This window comes from Pagrus pagrus (assembly GCF_965226575.1).
Source record: "Pagrus pagrus genome assembly, chromosome: 18".
Classification (NCBI taxonomy): Eukaryota; Metazoa; Chordata; class Actinopteri; order Spariformes; family Sparidae; genus Pagrus; species Pagrus pagrus.
The window spans coordinates 17033951-17050781 of record NC_140202.1 but is presented as its reverse complement, the minus strand read 5'-3'; the positions used below and the strand labels follow the sequence as shown (position 1 = coordinate 17050781).

Below are 16831 nucleotides of genomic sequence, written 5' to 3'. Positions count from 1 at the left end.
CTGTTTATTAATCCGTCCATTTGAACAATGTTCACTAACAACTGTGGTGGCGCACAGTCAGTGAATGCAACTTCTGACGGTTTGTTTACAACACGATGGTGACTGTAGGTGAGTGGCTAACAGGCTAATTTGTACTCTCAAATCATTGCATTTACCAGTATTTTAAAGATAGCTTTTGTATTTTGATATCGAATAGAAATGCCTAAGTATGTGCTTTGTCGTTTGCGCGATTAAACACAGAACTAAACCAAATATAGCTGCCATGTCAGAGCTAATGCTAAGGAAGTAAGCTAGCTAAATGTGAATACAGGTATTTGTAGCTCCGGTGCTAACAGTTTGCTCTGTTTTTATTGAGTCCTAACTTGGTCTTCGCTAGGCAGACGAGCCATATAACAATAGTACAGCATATTTATGTAAATTGTGAAGTGATGGGGTGACTGTATGTGACTGCCTTGTGTTGTAGGGGAGCTGCTGAGTCTCCTGCTGGTGTCAGTGCTGTGGGGCTGCACCAACCCCCTCCTGAAGAGAGGCACCGAGGGGATAGAAAATGTCACTGAGACCAGCAGAGTCTCACAGCTACTGGCTGAGCTCAAGTTTCTTTTCCTAAACCTCAAGGTAAATCCTGACATCCCTCCTTGTTTGCCAAGTATACCCCCCTCCCCCCTAAAAGTGGTTTTAATTGCACCTTCTTCCTTGTGCTGCTGCTCAGTACCTGGTCCCATTTGTCCTGAACCAGAGTGGCTCCTTGGTCTACTATTACACACTGTCCACCACAGGTGAGATGCACACTCAAAATCAACCTCATCACTGTCTGATGGTAGCTTCTGTAGAGGAGAATGGGTTCAGTTCACACACAAGTCAATGAAATATCACAGCTGATACACAGGTGTAGTTAATACCGTCAGTGATTGCTCAGTTTCTTAATTATGCCAGTAAACTCTCCCAGTATGCACATAATTACAGTGACTGGAAATGAGTAACCTAAATGTGATGCAGCCCTCATTAATGTTATGAATTACACCCGTGTGTGTCTGACTATGACAAGCTAAAATATCTGCACAGCAGGCGTGACTTGTCAAAGCAGGAAATGCACAGGTGTTACTAATATCATTAACAATGGCTCTGTTGTATTCAAGTGCTCCAGTAAGCCGTGACAGTGAGTCAACATGCACAATACCAGGAGGACCCTGAAACTGAAGCAGCTAAATGTCATTCAGCCATCAATGATTTCATTATTCCAGCCTGTGCTTTCCCTTGTCCAACATGTCAAAATTACTTCTGTGAAAAAGGCCTATAATGGAAGTGAGCTGTTCAGGCTCAATCTGCATGTTTTTACCACACAAGTCAGCATGATTTGACTGCTTAACATAAACTAGTTAAAATATTACTTACAGGATAAATGTACATATATGACTCCTGCTCCCTCTGGGAGAAACAGGTTGTCGAGAAAGCAAAAAGAATCATCAGCCAATATAATCATGTTTTTCTCCAATTAATTAATTTGTATGTATTAATTCTGTTAACAGGCTACTAAACGCAGACAGTAGTTATTTTAAATGACTGTTGCATTATTTCAAACTCTTTTTTTTTTTTTTATATGAACTATAACAAAATGTCTCTATTTATAGCTGCTTGTATTGTGCCTAGTATTAACCCATGTCTATTGATCTGTTGCTTCTGACACATAACTATCCTGCTTGTGGGTTTTGGAGTTGTATGTATGGACTGGATTGGCTGCAAATTAATTGCCCTCCATTTGAATCAGAATCTGAATATACATGTCAATGGAGGTCAAATATTCCAGTGTCACGGACCCAATACTGCAACTTATGGTTACTTTTTGTGATTATTCTGCTGATTATGAATCTTTTGATCTTTACTGTGTTAGAAAAATTACAATCACAATTCCCTATTCAATTTACTTTAATGTAAGACAATGATGAAAAATAGCAAATTTACACATTGGAGTATCTGAAGCATACAAACATGTGGCAGTTTAGCTTGAAAAAATGAGTTAATCTATCGCCAAGGATTTGCCAACACATTTTCTGTTGACTCGCCCAGAGACATTGACCCCACGCCTATTTGTAATCCATGACCCTGCTTGTGGGAACACGTGCAGCTTTAATCATAAAGAACTGATATTTCTACAGGTTTCAGTTTTGTGAAGTTTTAAGAAAATGACCTGTACCAACAACTTTTACATTAGACAAAGAGGACATATCCATTTACAAACACAGGTTTTAAAGATGTATGAACCTGATTTTAATTTAACGAAACCATTAGTCTTCATTAAGAGCACAACATCCTGTATAAGGTCAATTTTCATTTTGCTCACAGATTTGAAATGCATGTTAATTTGGTGGCAGAATATTAAAACTTCTTCTGTTCTCTCCAGATTTATCACTCGCTGTTCCTGTTGCCAACTCTCTCACCTTCCTTTGCACTCTGCTCACTGGCAAGGTACTTGGTGAAGAGTTTGGAGGCAAACGTAAGTGACTCATCTTCGTGCCGCTCAAACACAAGCCTGCTGCTCCGATCCGGGGCAGCCACACAGCATGTGATATTGATACCCACGAGGAGAAATCTGGGATGCTAAGATGCTACAAGCTTGAGGGTCAAACATTAGGCTACTGGAACATGTTCAGAGATTTCCAAGACCAATTTAGCACATTTGCATAAGCAAGACATTACTGGCATACCAAGATGTTATTGAGCTATTAATCCCCTCTTGTGAATTTCTCCTTTCCTGTACTGGTGGTTTTCTGTCTTTTAAGATGTGCTTTTCTTAATGTTCATTTTCTTTCATATCCTCTGCTCCTCACAGAGGCCGTCGCGGGAATGTTCCTCACCATGGCTGGCATCACTCTGTGCGTTATAAGCTCCATTGATGACAAAGACGCAGGGAAGCATAATATGACGCAGGCTGTTCACTAACAGAGACCAGGATTAAAGCAAACTCTCCCACACCTTCAAGTGATTCCTCAGCAGGGAAAGGAAAGAAGGCCAAAGGAGCGCCGGAGCAAGACTAGAGGGGGCAATTTAGATTCAGACAGCGACTCCTTAGAGCAACGGTTCTGGTGGGAGAATTGCTCCTAAATGAACACAGCATGAGCTTCAAAAGACCTGTCCAGAGACTGTCTCACCAAGCTGAAGGGGAAGTGGGTTCATGCAGGGTTCACTTCAAGGCTAGACCAGATTTATGGTGCTTGCATAGAAGTTGGTGGTTGTTAACTTTTACTTTAAAACACTCCGCTGCCCCTCCATGTGACTGGCATCTGCATAAATGCTATAGAGGCCACATACAAATGAGGTCGGGGTTTAAAATGGACCAATTAGATCCAACCTCCTGGTTTAACGGGGACAGTGGTGGCCTTCTGTCCACCATCGTGTGTGTTTGGGGAGGAGCAGGACACAGAAGAGAACTAATTGGTGTTTATCTCAAACATAAAGCTGCTTTTCATACTTATTATGTCCTCGTTCTTCTTCCCACTGCTGCCTTGTATAGATGATGCATTACTGAGGTAGTATACCACTGTTATTTTCTGAAGTTCTTTGAGAATTAAATGAACAAGGACTTGTAGGCTTTGTAAACCACAGATTTCAGAAGGAGCAGTAATGTACATAGCAATATATATTTTTATTCTCACAGTATTTAATTGACACAAAACACTGTCCAGATGACTTTGTCATTGGTGCATATATTCTGTTGGTGATGTGGCTGACATTTTATTAATAAATTGTTGGCAAAACACAACTCTTTGTGGTACGATCTCATCACTGATTTCTGCAAATCAAAAATACATTCAGGCTTAAAACGTCCCAAAATAGTGTTTCTTATGTACAAATCACACATGGAAGAAATTGCATCATTGAAGATCTACACAATATGTATTTTAGAATTGAGGAACAGGTTGGACACAGTATCAAACAATTGTACAATACAACAAACACTACCTTTGGAAAGCTTATGTGTTTTTAAAGGTATACTATACAGGCTCTAAGCAGCAGTGGCCGAGCGAGCTAGAGAGTGCATGAAAGGAGGGAGCTGCAGTGAATCAGAAATATAAAACATTATTTTTGATTGTTTCACAGCGAATGCGTTCTAAAGCACAAATAAACACCCACACAACCCTCCAAATGGGAAAGATTCATCCAGCCTGCTGTTTGCCTCTCTGCTGTGGCTGTGTGTGTGTAGCTCAGCCCCGCCCTCGGTGAAACAGACATACAGATCCTGCAGCTCTTTCTACATTCACGACAGACCGAGCAAAGGAGAGACGGGAGACAGTGATGTAACCTGGTGGTTTTTATAAAGTCCCGACCTTGCACTGTTACTGGCTGGCGGATACACACCACTGCCCAAAGGTTGACGCATCTCGAACACGGCAATATACTGGGAAAATAAGAAAATACAGGCAGAGGGCAGGGTCTCTGCAGATACAGAATGAAGTGATGATTGAAAGAGATTACTTTTGTCTGATACCATTTTTTGTTTTGTTTTTTGTTTTAAGGAAAATCCTGCATAGTATACCTCTTTAGTCGGTCGTTGCCGTAGATTGTAGTGTCCTAGAGTTTATGATAGTGTGTCAATCTCCTGTAGTGTTTATTCTTATTTTTCTTCTGAGCATGTTCACATTTTCAACTCTTCTCAAATTAAGTATTTTTGTTACTTGGCTCATTATCACAGTTGAAGTACTATCAGTTTAATGAAACATTCATCCAGCCGCATGAGTCATCGTAGAAGCAGTAATCGCTGGGTTATCTGCTGTGGCTGCTGTAGCGAAACTGTTATGACGATGTGACCTCCTCCTGATGATGGTTCTGTTCTGCTGTAATCGACAGGGCGGCCTGTTTGAGCAAATGAATAAGACAGACAAAGAAAACCACATGTTGTAATTGGTCGTGGTGATGACGTCATGCACCGTTTTAAGATGTGGGGTGCGTGAACTTGCCTTTTCCTCCCTGTTCTTTCTCTGAGAGGTGGATGACGAAGGCCGCGACTCTGAAGACGTGTGATTCAGCTCCGGCTCCTTTGAAAAAAAACAGTTGCATTGATTGCTGTTTTTTGTACTAATGAATGTGAGCTGTTCAAAAACGTTCTAAGCTTTGGCAGTGTGTGTAGGTGTGTGTAGCGTACCAGTATTTCAGCAGCGGACTCCTCGGTCTTGACAGAATTTTCAGTCTGTTTCACACTATCTTGCCAAGATGGAGGTGCCTTTCACAGGACAAAAATACCATCTTCTGAACCATTTTAAACACGAAAAGAAATCCTCTTTATTAGGACACATTTATTGTGATTATGTAAATGTGACCACCCACTCACTCTGGTATGCTGTACCTGCTTTCCATTGTGTTTGTGTAGGTGTTCTGCCTCACTGTGCTGCTCCCTCTTGATAATTTGTCTCTTGAGAAAAAAACAGATGCAGAATTCAGTATCACACGTGTTTGAAACAGAGATACACAAATGGGGAGAATGCAGTGGATGTTTATGTAACGGCACAGAAATATATAGAATGACCTTCAGGACTGATTGAGTCATTTGTTAAAAGATGAGCTAATTGACATTTTTCCTTTACCATGTTCAGATAGATTTTACCTTTTAACTGTGTAGACTATAATTTAACAAAGGGCACAAGTACCTTTAATTTACAAAATGATTGATCGATCAGTCGTGGAAATAATCAGCAGATTAATCAGTAATGATGATAATTGTTAGGTTCAATGCTACATGGAACATAGAAAAAACTAGTTGAATTCATGCCTACCTGCTGTGTGTTGTGCAGAGGATCGTTTTGGTCGTTTAGTTCATCATCCTCCACTATTTCTGCAACTCGCTACAGACAGAAAATGAGAGACAGATTTAGAATTAGCTCTGCTCTAAACATATATATATTTTCAGAAATGAATTTAACTCCTTCAGTGATAATTTAGCACTTAATTACAGATTGTGATGATCGTAAGGCCAACCTGGTCAACAGGAAGCTCTGTCGCTGTGTTCTCATCCTCATGCACCTCTTCGGCCCCTCGTACCTCCTCTCTTCTCTTCTGTGCTGCTCTTTTAAACACGCTGGGCAAGACTGATAAACAGAAATCAAAATGCTGCTACTACCATGACAATCAACACAAAATGAATTGTACTCATTGTGAATGGGAGGAAGTTAGATTTAAAAATGATAATAACCAGATCCATTGCTGAGTGGTGGTCTTGGTTGTCGTCTGTTGTTGTTGCGGATCTTGACCGGCCTGGCAAAGAATGCAGACGTCTCATCTGCTGCTTCTCTCCTGCTCCTCTGCTGTGTGGCTGCTGGAGCTGCAGCTTCATCTCCTGTCGACTTCACCCTCCGACCATCGGACTGAAAGCCATGACATACAGCTGAATAAATGTAATTTAATTTACAGTGTGCTACATACAGACAAAAACACCGTATTCCAAGTTTGTCCCACTGGTGTATTGGAGGTGTCCACCAAACCAATTAACAGTCCAAATATAGCTCATGTGGTGTGAATTCAAGACAGTGGAGGATTCTTTTTTCGATACCTCAGGGGAGTCGAGGAGAGCCGAATCACTGTACTGGTCTTCTGGACCGCTTCCTGCTTTCCTGTTCTATGAGAAACATAGAAGACAGCTTTCACTCAGACCTGACATGTTGTAAATGAACTGCAGGCTGCAGAGTAAAAAAGTAAGAAAATCTTTTATCATCAAAAAATTCAGATTTTTCAATGTCATCCATACAGTTTACATACTGTAAAAAGTTAACATAACATACACAGAAGCACAGAATGTACCTCATTTCTCTTCAACAGCCTTCTCTTTCCTGGGTAATACCTACCAAATAAAAGAAAAACATGGGGATGTGAATAGGTGGAAGAGAAAAGTAATCTTCTGTCATGTCTCATCAATCATTATTTCACTGTAGGGAGCAGAACAACAGCACAGATGCACTTAAACACACATCTTTACACACACTCACAGAGGACTTTGCATAACAATACCTCTCCGCAGCTTTTGAAACCAACAGCTCCACATATGGGAGTTTCTTGAACCTCTCGGTTCCCACGGCAACATAGAAGTGGCCGGTCTCCAGCTCGGCAGCCGAGGATACCGTCGCTCCTTCCAGAGAGCACAACCTGATGAAGCAAAGGGGTTATATTATATTTACCGGATGACGCTCTGTATTTGTTTTCAGCAGAGTGTGAATGTGTGTGTACGTGACTGTCACTGACCTGCGCACAGCTCCGGTTCGTAAGCTGACCTTCTCTGTGACCAGACTCAGGATCTGCTCCAGGTCCTGCCGCATGGTCCGAGGAATGATGAATCGGAACGGTGGACACAGGAGATCTCCGTTACGGAAAACACTAAACGGATACAAATACATGCCCATAAGTACACTAAAACAGTTGTTCTTCCTGTGCTGGCCATGTTGAGATCCTTTCCTAATGTCATTCCAATGTAAGCGATGGAGATCAAAATCTACAATCCTTGTTCTGTGGAAGAACAACTTTCTAAAGTTCAGCCAAAGAAATGAGATTTCAGCAGTCTAGTCAAAGTTTCGCTACAGGAAAAGCCAGGGGGGGTCACCAAAGTCAGCAGGATTCATCGTCTGGGGTCACTGAATGTCTCCAATCTCATGGCAGTCTATCCAGTAGTTGAGTTACTTAATGTTAGACCAAAATGATTTTGTGAACCGAATTGTACGAAAAACACAGTAAATTTGGAAGACATTTGATTTGACCAAGTCAGGCCGCTGAAAACTTACATAAGCTCTTTGAAAAGGGTTAGGGTTAGGGAAGACTAAATGTATTAAGGATAATTATGTGTGTGTCCAACTTACTGTAAAATGCAAGGCACAGGTATAAACTTCCTCCATTTGGCTGAGACATTTGGCCTCTGGGTTACTTTGGCCTGCAAAGGACATTCAGAAAGTCAGTCTGCAAAACATCATAATGTTGTCATTTCCTCAGCATTATTGAAAATTCCCTCATCGGCTTCACGTCATCCATCAATTACACTGCACGTCCATCACGGCAAAATCAGTTATTCTGAAAGTGTAATGACTGACTAAATATTCTGCTCATGCCAGCTCAAGTGCTGCAGCCATGGAAACTAACGTCACTGGGAGACTTCTCCGGTGGCACATTGATACGCTGCGTCTGATCTGAGGGCTCCTCTCAAAGCCGTTACCCATGTCGTCTCATATCAATGAAACGTGGAGCCACTGTCCGTTTCTCTGCTGACGTAGCTGGACTAAATCAATCGACATCAATAATCTTCCATTATTGTTCTTACTTGTGGCAGACATTTAATGCATTTACATGGAAAAAGGAGGCGTGGGATGGTGAATATGGGCATTAGGCCTGCCCAGACATGCACATAGCCCCGCTCACACTGTGTGGAAGCATAACTCTTTGTTTCGCCAGCAGGATCAAACACAACTCACATACGGACACACTTCCTGCGTTGCTCCACAGCAACCACAACACAGGCATCTAAGACTCTAAAACCAAAGACTCAGCTTTCCAAATGGCAGACACCCAAGGCACACACAGTTAGTCTCCGCTCCTTTTTATGTTTGTCAGAGAAGTAACACTGACGGCTTAAGACCGAGAGCGCGGTCATCCCTGCCAGCTGGTCAAAATACAAAGCGAGCACTTGTCAGCTTGAGTGGTTCCGTGTGTGTACTTGTGTGTGAAATCAATGTTGTGTGAATGTTAAGAGAGCTTCTGCCTGCATATTAGTACCATCATTATCACCTGCTTAAAGAGAAAAAGTTACAATTAAACAGATAAAGAGAGAAGAGTTTGGTTCAGATTTATTCAGAGATCTTTGTTGATGAAAATAATCATTACCTCTGGGAAGTTCTGCTCTCTGATGATATCCAGCTGTAATTTTAGAGTCTAATGACACAATGAGACACTTAAAGGTCCCATATCATCACATATTGGATTATAAAGCAGGTCTAGATACTATATAAATACTGTAAAAGTATCAAAACACTCAATCCATGGAGAAAGGCACACAGCCCATACTCAGAAACTGTGCCTTCCTATGAGCCATCAGGACTTCTTTAAGTTTGTGATGTCACAACTATACAGTCATCACCATCAGACATGCCACCAGCACGGCCGTGGTCACAAAAACATTGGCAGAGCTGATGCGAAAACATGGTGATTGGTGCCTGCTCAGGCCTGTGAAAGTCGACCAATCAGAGCACACTGGGCTTTTCAGGAGATGGCTCTTGAAGAGACAGAAACTAGAACAGAGCATTCTGGCAGATGGTGAATAGAGGTGCTGCAGCAATGGACAGTATGAGAAAAATAATCTGTTTTTTGCATTAAAGCATGAAAACTTCTTCTAGTACGCCAAAATAAAAGTATGAACCTGAAAGTGAGCATAATATGGGACCTTTAAAAGGGCACCCTGCAAGCCTTAGTGACTGCACTTTGGACAGCACAATCATTACACCATTGTTTCGTGCAATTTACATGACAACCAGTGACATCAACGGGAAGTGCAAAGGGTGACCACTTGTACACTCATACACAAAGTGCATCTGATCTATCTAATTCTAACATGAGAATGTGTCGTCACAATTGTAGGCAAATATGAGCTGGTCTCGGTTAATGGAAAATCCTGCAGTCATTTTCCTATTTGATCTGGCAGCAGTTCAAATGGATCAACTCGATATGAGCACAAAGCGGCCTGGTGGTGCATTCCTCCTGGTTAGACTGGGATTAATGAGTGATGGAGTGTAAAAGCAAGCTGTCCACATGACAAAATAAAAGCCTACCTGGGTTTCTTCACGGGCAGCAGGATGCTTTTTTGTTCCCCTGTTCAGATAACTGTACATCGAAACAACAGACAACAAAAGGTATGATGGGATTCATTCTAAATTCAGTAAGTTTCATTTTAGAGAGAGCAACGGTGCATTAAAATGATCCTTAATATCTTTACAATCAATGTACTTTTGTACTCACTCCAGCTTCTTGAACCTTTCAAAGCCAGCAGCAACATACTGGGCTCCTGTCTGAAGGTCCTCCAGCTCTGTGATCCTGTGGCCCTGTCTGGGTGTGTACAGGTTCCTGATGGCGAGTGGAGCCCCGATGCTCTGGGTCACTTCAGTCAGAAAGGCCTCCATGGTGGCCACCTGTCGCTGGTTGACCACAAACCTCCGTCCACTGTAGAATGGGTCTCCATTCCTGTACACCACCACGCTCTTCACTGGAGGCAGGACAGTTGCGGCTGCAGTGCTGGCAGCCATCTCCGAGCCAGCTGTTACAGTCACAGACACATTTCAAGACCACACATAATTCTCTCCACATACATATTTCACCCTAGATTTGCATTCTCTGACCATCTTCACAACATAGATACCTTCACATTCTTTGGATCACACAACCACAGATTCACACAAACACAGTAAATCATCTCTGATCCACACAGACACTAATGCTCAGTCACTCACACGCCTGGTGGAAGACGAAGCGAAGAAATCGCAGAATTGAAGCCAAAGGTGAAAATCAGTCCCTTCTGTTGTTGTGGTCTGTCTGGAGTCCCACTCACCACGTTTGGCTCTCTCTATCCCCCTAAAACACACACACACATTAACACACTACTCCACTGACGGTGGTGAGTATTTCCTGGTTGCTATGGCAGCGTGACAGCAATGACTGGCTTTGTGGGGCAAACCCATCGGCTGCAACCACAACAAAAGAGACAGCGGGAGGAGGAGAGAATGGGCGGCTCGCCATGTTGTAAGCTGAATCAATAAGATAACCTCGACACCCAGTTGCCTGTTTTTTCACAAAAAATGATTGCCACATGATTGCATATTAACACTAACAGGCAAGTGCAAGAACAAGCAGGTGATGGAACTGATACTATATTTCCCAAAGGTGATCCCCTTTAAAATATAGCATTTCAAATAAAAAGACTAAAAAATATAACCTGAAGAGCAGGAAATATACTTTTTTTTTAGGCTTTAAAAACCATCTTTCCCTGGGTGCTCTTTAATGACATCAACACAAAATGACAACAGCAGCTTAACAGGAGACAGCATTTCTCGTGTGATGAGTGACAGCTCATTGACTGCGATCCAAATGGGAAATTTGAGCTTCTGTGAGTCACAACACAAACTTAGCCTCGTGCCAAGGACCCCCCCTGAATTCTACTCAATGAAACTTCCTCCTACACAAAAGCAACTACCTCAACGTCTCACAATTTGAGAACAATATCAGAGAAAGACTGCAGTGGCAGTAACAGCAGCAGAAAGCAGACTTTTAAGAAAAATATATTTTATTCATTTTTTTTTACATAGAAAATAACATACACAATGTACAGCTTTTGCTAATCACGATAAATATAACTGAAAGTTATGTATAAGTATAAAATAATGGCTTAAACAGATGACACTTGAGTGAGTTCAGCTGACTGAAAGCATTCGAGCCTTGAGTCTCACATCATCGAGTCCAGTTCAGATTACGTCTTCTGTCAGGAAACACTCAGTCTGTCCTTCAGTGACAAGTACTGCAGAGGAGAAGAAAGAGGAGATAAACAATCACTAAAAGTTATACCTTGTCATCTAAAAGGTTGGATGAACTCACTCCTAATGCACGACAACAGATCATACACATACATATACATTCATGTTCCAGTATGATTCTTTTACTCTGTCAATTAAAATTTTCTGTGTACGACTGCATTTGAAAATCGAACACTAGGGTGCACAAGTACCTGCTTTCTCTGAGTTCAGTTCAGTTTAAATTAAGCGTTTTATGTGTACATTACTCCACATCTTGGCACTTTTACACCCCATGAAGGTGCACAGTGATGCAGGCTTTATGAGAACTTTCATTTTGTTAAAAGATAAATTAAGGGATGCAATTGGTACACAGTCTGAGGGCAAACGGTGCAGACAGCTGAACATGCTAAGAACACCATTACAGATTTATGACCCTAATACACAGTTCAGACTGCAGGAAAAAAAACTGGTTGACTCATACAGATAGCATCAGTGTCTGTGTTTGTTTGTGCAAGTTAGCTGCATTACAGTCTTCAGGAGATGTTGACTGTACTCAATGAGTAGCCACTGATGTTGCATATATACTGTGGTTGTTAATCAGTTATGGATATGACAAGGAATTTTCTACTGTACTGACTTATTTTTGAGGCAACTTAATAAATGTAGTCTTGCAGCAGTGGTAATTTTCTTACAGCAGGAGACTGCTACTGTTGAATAAATACAGGACACAACATTGTACCTTTTTCCTGCTGTCAATGGCCTGTTGTAGCCAGAGCAGCTCCATGGTTAGGGTGTTTCTGTGGAGACGAAGGGCCTCTGGGGTACAGGGCACCTCCAGGGCCAAGCAGTACTGTCGGGAACCTGAGGGAGGGATGACGAATTCAAAATGAATGAAGATTTTAATGTGTTATTCAAAAAATGTCAAACTTAACATCACTCCTGCAGGTAATTGATGATTACATTTTTTGTTTCTTTTTCTCATTTTGCTTATTCTGTTATACAAGTGAAACACTTCCAAATGTAGTGAGAAAATTAACTTGTACGCAAAGAAATTTCTCTCATTTTGACAGTTTTCTTAAAGCTATCTTGACACGTTAGTGTCTTAAATAATTCAGTTTAGTTTATCTTAATGTCCTTTAAGGATGGATATTGTTCGCAGTGAATAACAAGATTAGTGCTTAAACAATGAATTGATCGATCATATTATTCAATTTTCACTAATTTTGACAGGAACATTTGTAATTTAAGTTATTTATTAGGGAAAATCAGTTTCCAGCTCTTCCAATATTAGGACAGTTTTGAAATTTGAAAGCATCTCCTTGAGCTCTTTTCACTATTTCTAAACATCTGCAGGCCAAGTGAATATGACAAATGATTGTTATTTGAAGCCCTAATAAGACTCAACATCTGTTATAACAGAATAATGATAGATGTAGACACAAAAATCATCTAATTTCAAAAACTAAAAAGGAGCTGGGAACACTACCAGTGTGTGCACCATTCTCACCTTTGTGAGACTGATCATAGTTCATGTCCAGCTCCAAACTGCTCCAGACAGGGGTGGAGTCTCCTGTGCTTTCAATCACCCCTCCATCGTTATGCACCATGGTTCTTTCTTTCTCTCTGCCCCCTTTAACATTGTTGCTGGGGAAACAGTCCTTAAAAAGAGAGGTCTGTCCTTTATTTTGTGGATCATCTCTCTCTGCTTCTATCTTCTCTGACAGGGCAGGATGACCTCGCCTCTCCTCTGATGAGACTCCTGATGGACTCTGTGGACTGGCACGGGCATCTAGTCCTTTAGCAGCGCTGCTGGGTCGTGGAAACAGGCCATCCTGATGATGCATGAGCAAAAGCATGAGAGATGTAAAGAGAAGTTAAATAAATCACACTGTCATTAGAGTTACAAGTACTTACAGTGTCTGTGAAGTGGGGAATGGGGATGACTGTGTCCCTCCACTGTAAATGGGTCAAGCCTCCATCAATCTCTCTCACGACGTCGTCAAAGTCTTCTCGTGCACGCCGGACTTCCTTTCTCACCATGTATCCACGAGCAGACGCCTACAAGAGAGATTAGAGAGTTACAGTAGCTAATGCTAACTTGTCCCCAGCTTCAGTTATGTCAACAACGCTAGCTACAATTAACATGAGCAGTCTTCAACAGTTAGCAAAGCAGCTAAACGGTCCGAGCTCGCAAAAAAAAACCACTGACTGGAAATAACCATAAATGAAAAGACGCAACTTGGTGCTTTACGACTTGAAAATAGGATAATTGGACAATGTAATTACCTGAAAACAGGTGAGCATCTTCTCCCACTTCTCTCTGTCCATTGCCTCGAGAGCGGGAGTTGAACTCGAACTTTTGATTTTCTTCCGGGGTCACCCTGAGAAATTAAAAGCCTCCTTGTAAAAGTTAACCACGTATGTGTGTCGGATTAGCTCTTGGCTTGATATAGTGGCGTCAGTACAATACACTGAATTATTTAATGACTAAAACGGTACGAAATGACCGAAATAACTTCGGAGTGGCACCGTCGTTACGTATGCGGAGTTATATTTTGGTAGGACGTGGGCGGAAGTGGCCTTGTGTTTGGTTTACCGGTATTCAGCTTGCAATGTTGCTGCTTGTCACAGGGCACTTTTTCTCAAGGTTTTTCGCCACAACTAGTGAAAATGAGCAGTGGTTCAAATCAGAGGACTTTGTTCCAGACTTGGGGTGGATCCGCTTCTCAAAACAAGGTTGTTCAACCGAAAAAAGATGCCAAGAAGCCCGCTGGACGGCGCAAAACAACTCCAAGCAACAACACACAGGTAGCTAAAACAAACCATCCCAGAAACCCTCTGTGGACTGAAATAGGTCGGGGGTCCACATACACATCAGAGATCCCAGGAAGGACAGAGGAGCCTAACCCTGCGTGTGAATATGAAGATGACGACGATGATCTGATGTTGGTCGCTGTATATGAAGCTGAAAAGAGCCTGCAACTTGATAATGTACACTCTTTTCAGCATGACAACCTTGTAGGAACAGAGAGCACTGCCATCTCTCCCCTCCCCTCAAGTGTGGGGCAGACATATCCAGACTTCCCTGGCTTTGACTGCTCCTCAGCTAAGGTATGGATTTACCCCACCAACTATCCCATCAGGGAGTACCAGCTGAAGATATCAGAAGCTGCCCTGTTTCAAAACACACTAGTGTGTCTCCCCACTGGTCTGGGAAAGACCTTCATAGCCGCTGTGGTTATGTACAACTTCTACCGATGGTATCCATCTGGGAAGATTGTGTTCATGGCTCCCACCAAACCCCTGGTGGCCCAACAGATCGAGGCTTGTTATAAAGTGATGGGGATCCCTCAGGCACACATGGCTGAACTGACAGGTAGCAAATCATGACACAAAAGCCATGGCACGCATCCTTCTTTCTTTTAGCTTTAAATAACAGGAGTTCATCTTCTGATCCACAGGCAGCACAGCAGCAAAGCAGAGACAGGAGGTGTGGAAGACCAAGCGTGTCTTCTTCCTCACACCTCAGGTCATGGTGAACGATCTGTCCAGAGAGACGTGCCCGGCCCAGCAGGTCAAGTGTGTGGTGATCGATGAAGCCCACAAGGCGCTGGGAAACCATGCCTACTGTCAGGTACACAAAGCTGTCACTAATGATCACAGCTTGACCCTCAATCCAGTTATTCATCACTGCTGACTATGTTTCAGGTTATACGTAATGTGCCAAGCCCAGATCTGATTCTGAATCTGCAATAAAGTGACTCTGAAGTGAAAATCTGCCTAAAAGTAGTTCTTCACTAAGTAACACTCCATGTTATAAACTTTGTAGGGTGTTTGTAAGAAGAAAGAACACTTGTAGTTAGTTAGTTATATAAATGAATTACTGATAACGCCCTGTACTCGCCCCTCTACGTGTTACTCAGGTGATCAGACAACTTGGCAGCCAGACTCTGCAGTTTCGCATCCTGGCCCTTAGTGCTACTCCAGGGGGAGATACAAAGGTGAGACCAATATAAAGAATCTGTGTCTATCAATCCTTTTTTGTCTCTCTGGCCTGATGTCACCTAAAACTTAAACATTTCCATTTAACTATGCTCAAATCTGATTGTGTTTTCCATCTCCTACTCCTTCCCTGCAGTCGGTGCAGTCGGTGATCTCTAATTTGCTCATCTCTCACATTGAGCTGCGTTCAGATGAGAGTCCGGACATCCAGGCCCATTCCCACCAGCGCAGCGTGGACAAAATGGTGGTTCCTTTGGGAGATGTCCTTTCTGCTTACCAGGCACACTATCTGCAGGTAGGCACACATATGATTTTGCATCATATTTAGATAAACTCCTCCGTGTTTTTACAACCTTTATTTTTTCCTATAAACACACATCTGACATGAACACAACTTTGAACATTCAAACTTAGATGAAAGTTGTTTTTATTGTCAAACTTTCCCCTCATTGGTCATTTTTGGTTTGCTTACATCATCATGCAAAACCATGTGACTTTTGTGTTTTTGGTGCTTTGCTGCCACCTTGTGGTCACTGTTTGCTCATTTCAGTTGTAAAAAAAATCCACAGTTGAATCTTTTCTCTGCATCATGTCTTTCCTCTGGCGGCAGGGGTCAGTTCATATTAAATAGATTTGATATGTCTTGAAAGCAATATCCTGTCATACTCGGGGGTCTGGCTTCCAGAAAATGGTTCTGGATTATTAACGGACCCTACAGGCTCTCTCTCCTTGTCACGGGGTTGGTTCGCTGTCTGTGTGTACTGTACTGTAAATGTGCAGCTACACTTCATCTGTCTCAACTGGCTGGACAGCTGGAATGTGACACCTGTGTTTGAAAGTTGAGACTTGTTGTGTATTAGCTCTGTTGGGTCCTGTTTTGTATATTTTCTACTCTCCTTTCTGATTCTTTTTGGCTTTTCTTGCTTGTTCTTTAATTGCTTTGACATTCATTTTTCACCTTCCCTTCATATTAGCCCCTGACCGGATGGTGCCTGCAACCTGCTTGTTAACCTCCCTCAATTTGACCTGACAGTACTCAAAATAGACACAACACTGCACTCGGGTGTAAAATGAGCATTGCAGCAGCCATTCAGGCATAATTTAATGATTGTTGAGCAAATCAGAAAAATTAACCAGTCATGCAGACAGGTTTTATGGGCTCTGTGGTGTGTTTTTCTTCAATTCTTGGCCCATTTCATCACAGACATTAAAGTCATAGACCAAGACCAATCCACATACCCACTTAAATATCCTCTGTTTTGTTGTGTATGAGCTTTGTGATTTTGATCGAGCATGGATGGAGGTTTTAT

The 16831-nt window shown here is 42.1% G+C and overlaps 4 protein-coding genes across 5 annotated transcripts in view; 2 read left to right on the top strand and 2 right to left on the bottom strand.

The window, feature by feature from the left end:
• Positions 1-4: 4 nt before the first annotated feature.
• On the top strand, positions 5-3757 carry tmem234 (transmembrane protein 234). Its single transcript, XM_084380913.1, has 5 exons — positions 5-108; positions 464-615; positions 710-776; positions 2399-2491; positions 2828-3757. The coding sequence occupies exons 1-5, from the start codon at positions 96-98 to the stop codon at positions 2935-2937; spliced, it is 435 nt and encodes a 144-aa protein (XP_084237039.1). The 5' UTR covers positions 5-95; the 3' UTR covers positions 2938-3757.
• A 103-nt stretch (positions 3758-3860) lies between these two features.
• On the bottom strand, positions 3861-10571 carry dcdc2b (doublecortin domain containing 2B). 2 transcript variants are annotated; one of them, XM_084380910.1, is made up of 15 exons: positions 10464-10571; positions 9976-10270; positions 9789-9840; positions 7833-7903; positions 7225-7356; positions 6994-7128; positions 6787-6826; positions 6539-6604; positions 6182-6353; positions 5968-6077; positions 5766-5834; positions 5324-5404; positions 5138-5215; positions 4953-5030; positions 3861-4848 (listed from the first exon to the last, which is right to left on the bottom strand). In XM_084380910.1, the coding sequence occupies exons 2-15, from the start codon at positions 10257-10259 to the stop codon at positions 4789-4791; spliced, it is 1428 nt and encodes a 475-aa protein (XP_084237036.1). In that variant the 5' UTR covers positions 10260-10270; positions 10464-10571; the 3' UTR covers positions 3861-4788. The 2 variants fall into 2 exon arrangements, with proteins under 2 accessions (XP_084237036.1, XP_084237037.1); XM_084380911.1 differs by having other exon boundaries at positions 5339-5404.
• Positions 10572-11281: 710 nt separating this feature from the next.
• On the bottom strand, positions 11282-13907 carry iqcc (IQ motif containing C). The gene is made up of 5 exons (XM_084380639.1): positions 13806-13907; positions 13434-13577; positions 13027-13351; positions 12259-12380; positions 11282-11524 (listed from the first exon to the last, which is right to left on the bottom strand). The coding sequence occupies exons 1-5, from the start codon at positions 13845-13847 to the stop codon at positions 11489-11491; spliced, it is 669 nt and encodes a 222-aa protein (XP_084236765.1). The 5' UTR covers positions 13848-13907; the 3' UTR covers positions 11282-11488.
• Positions 13908-14116: 209 nt separating this feature from the next.
• The window catches only part of fancm (FA complementation group M), a 37887-nt gene continuing 35172 nt past the window's right edge, over positions 14117-16831 (top strand). Inside the window, exons 1-4 of the mRNA XM_084381395.1 lie at positions 14117-14895; positions 14981-15153; positions 15443-15520; positions 15658-15816. Coding sequence (XP_084237521.1) covers positions 14190-14895; positions 14981-15153; positions 15443-15520; positions 15658-15816 — 1116 coding nt within the window. The 5' untranslated portion in view covers positions 14117-14189. The remainder of the gene's footprint in view (positions 14896-14980; positions 15154-15442; positions 15521-15657; positions 15817-16831) is intronic.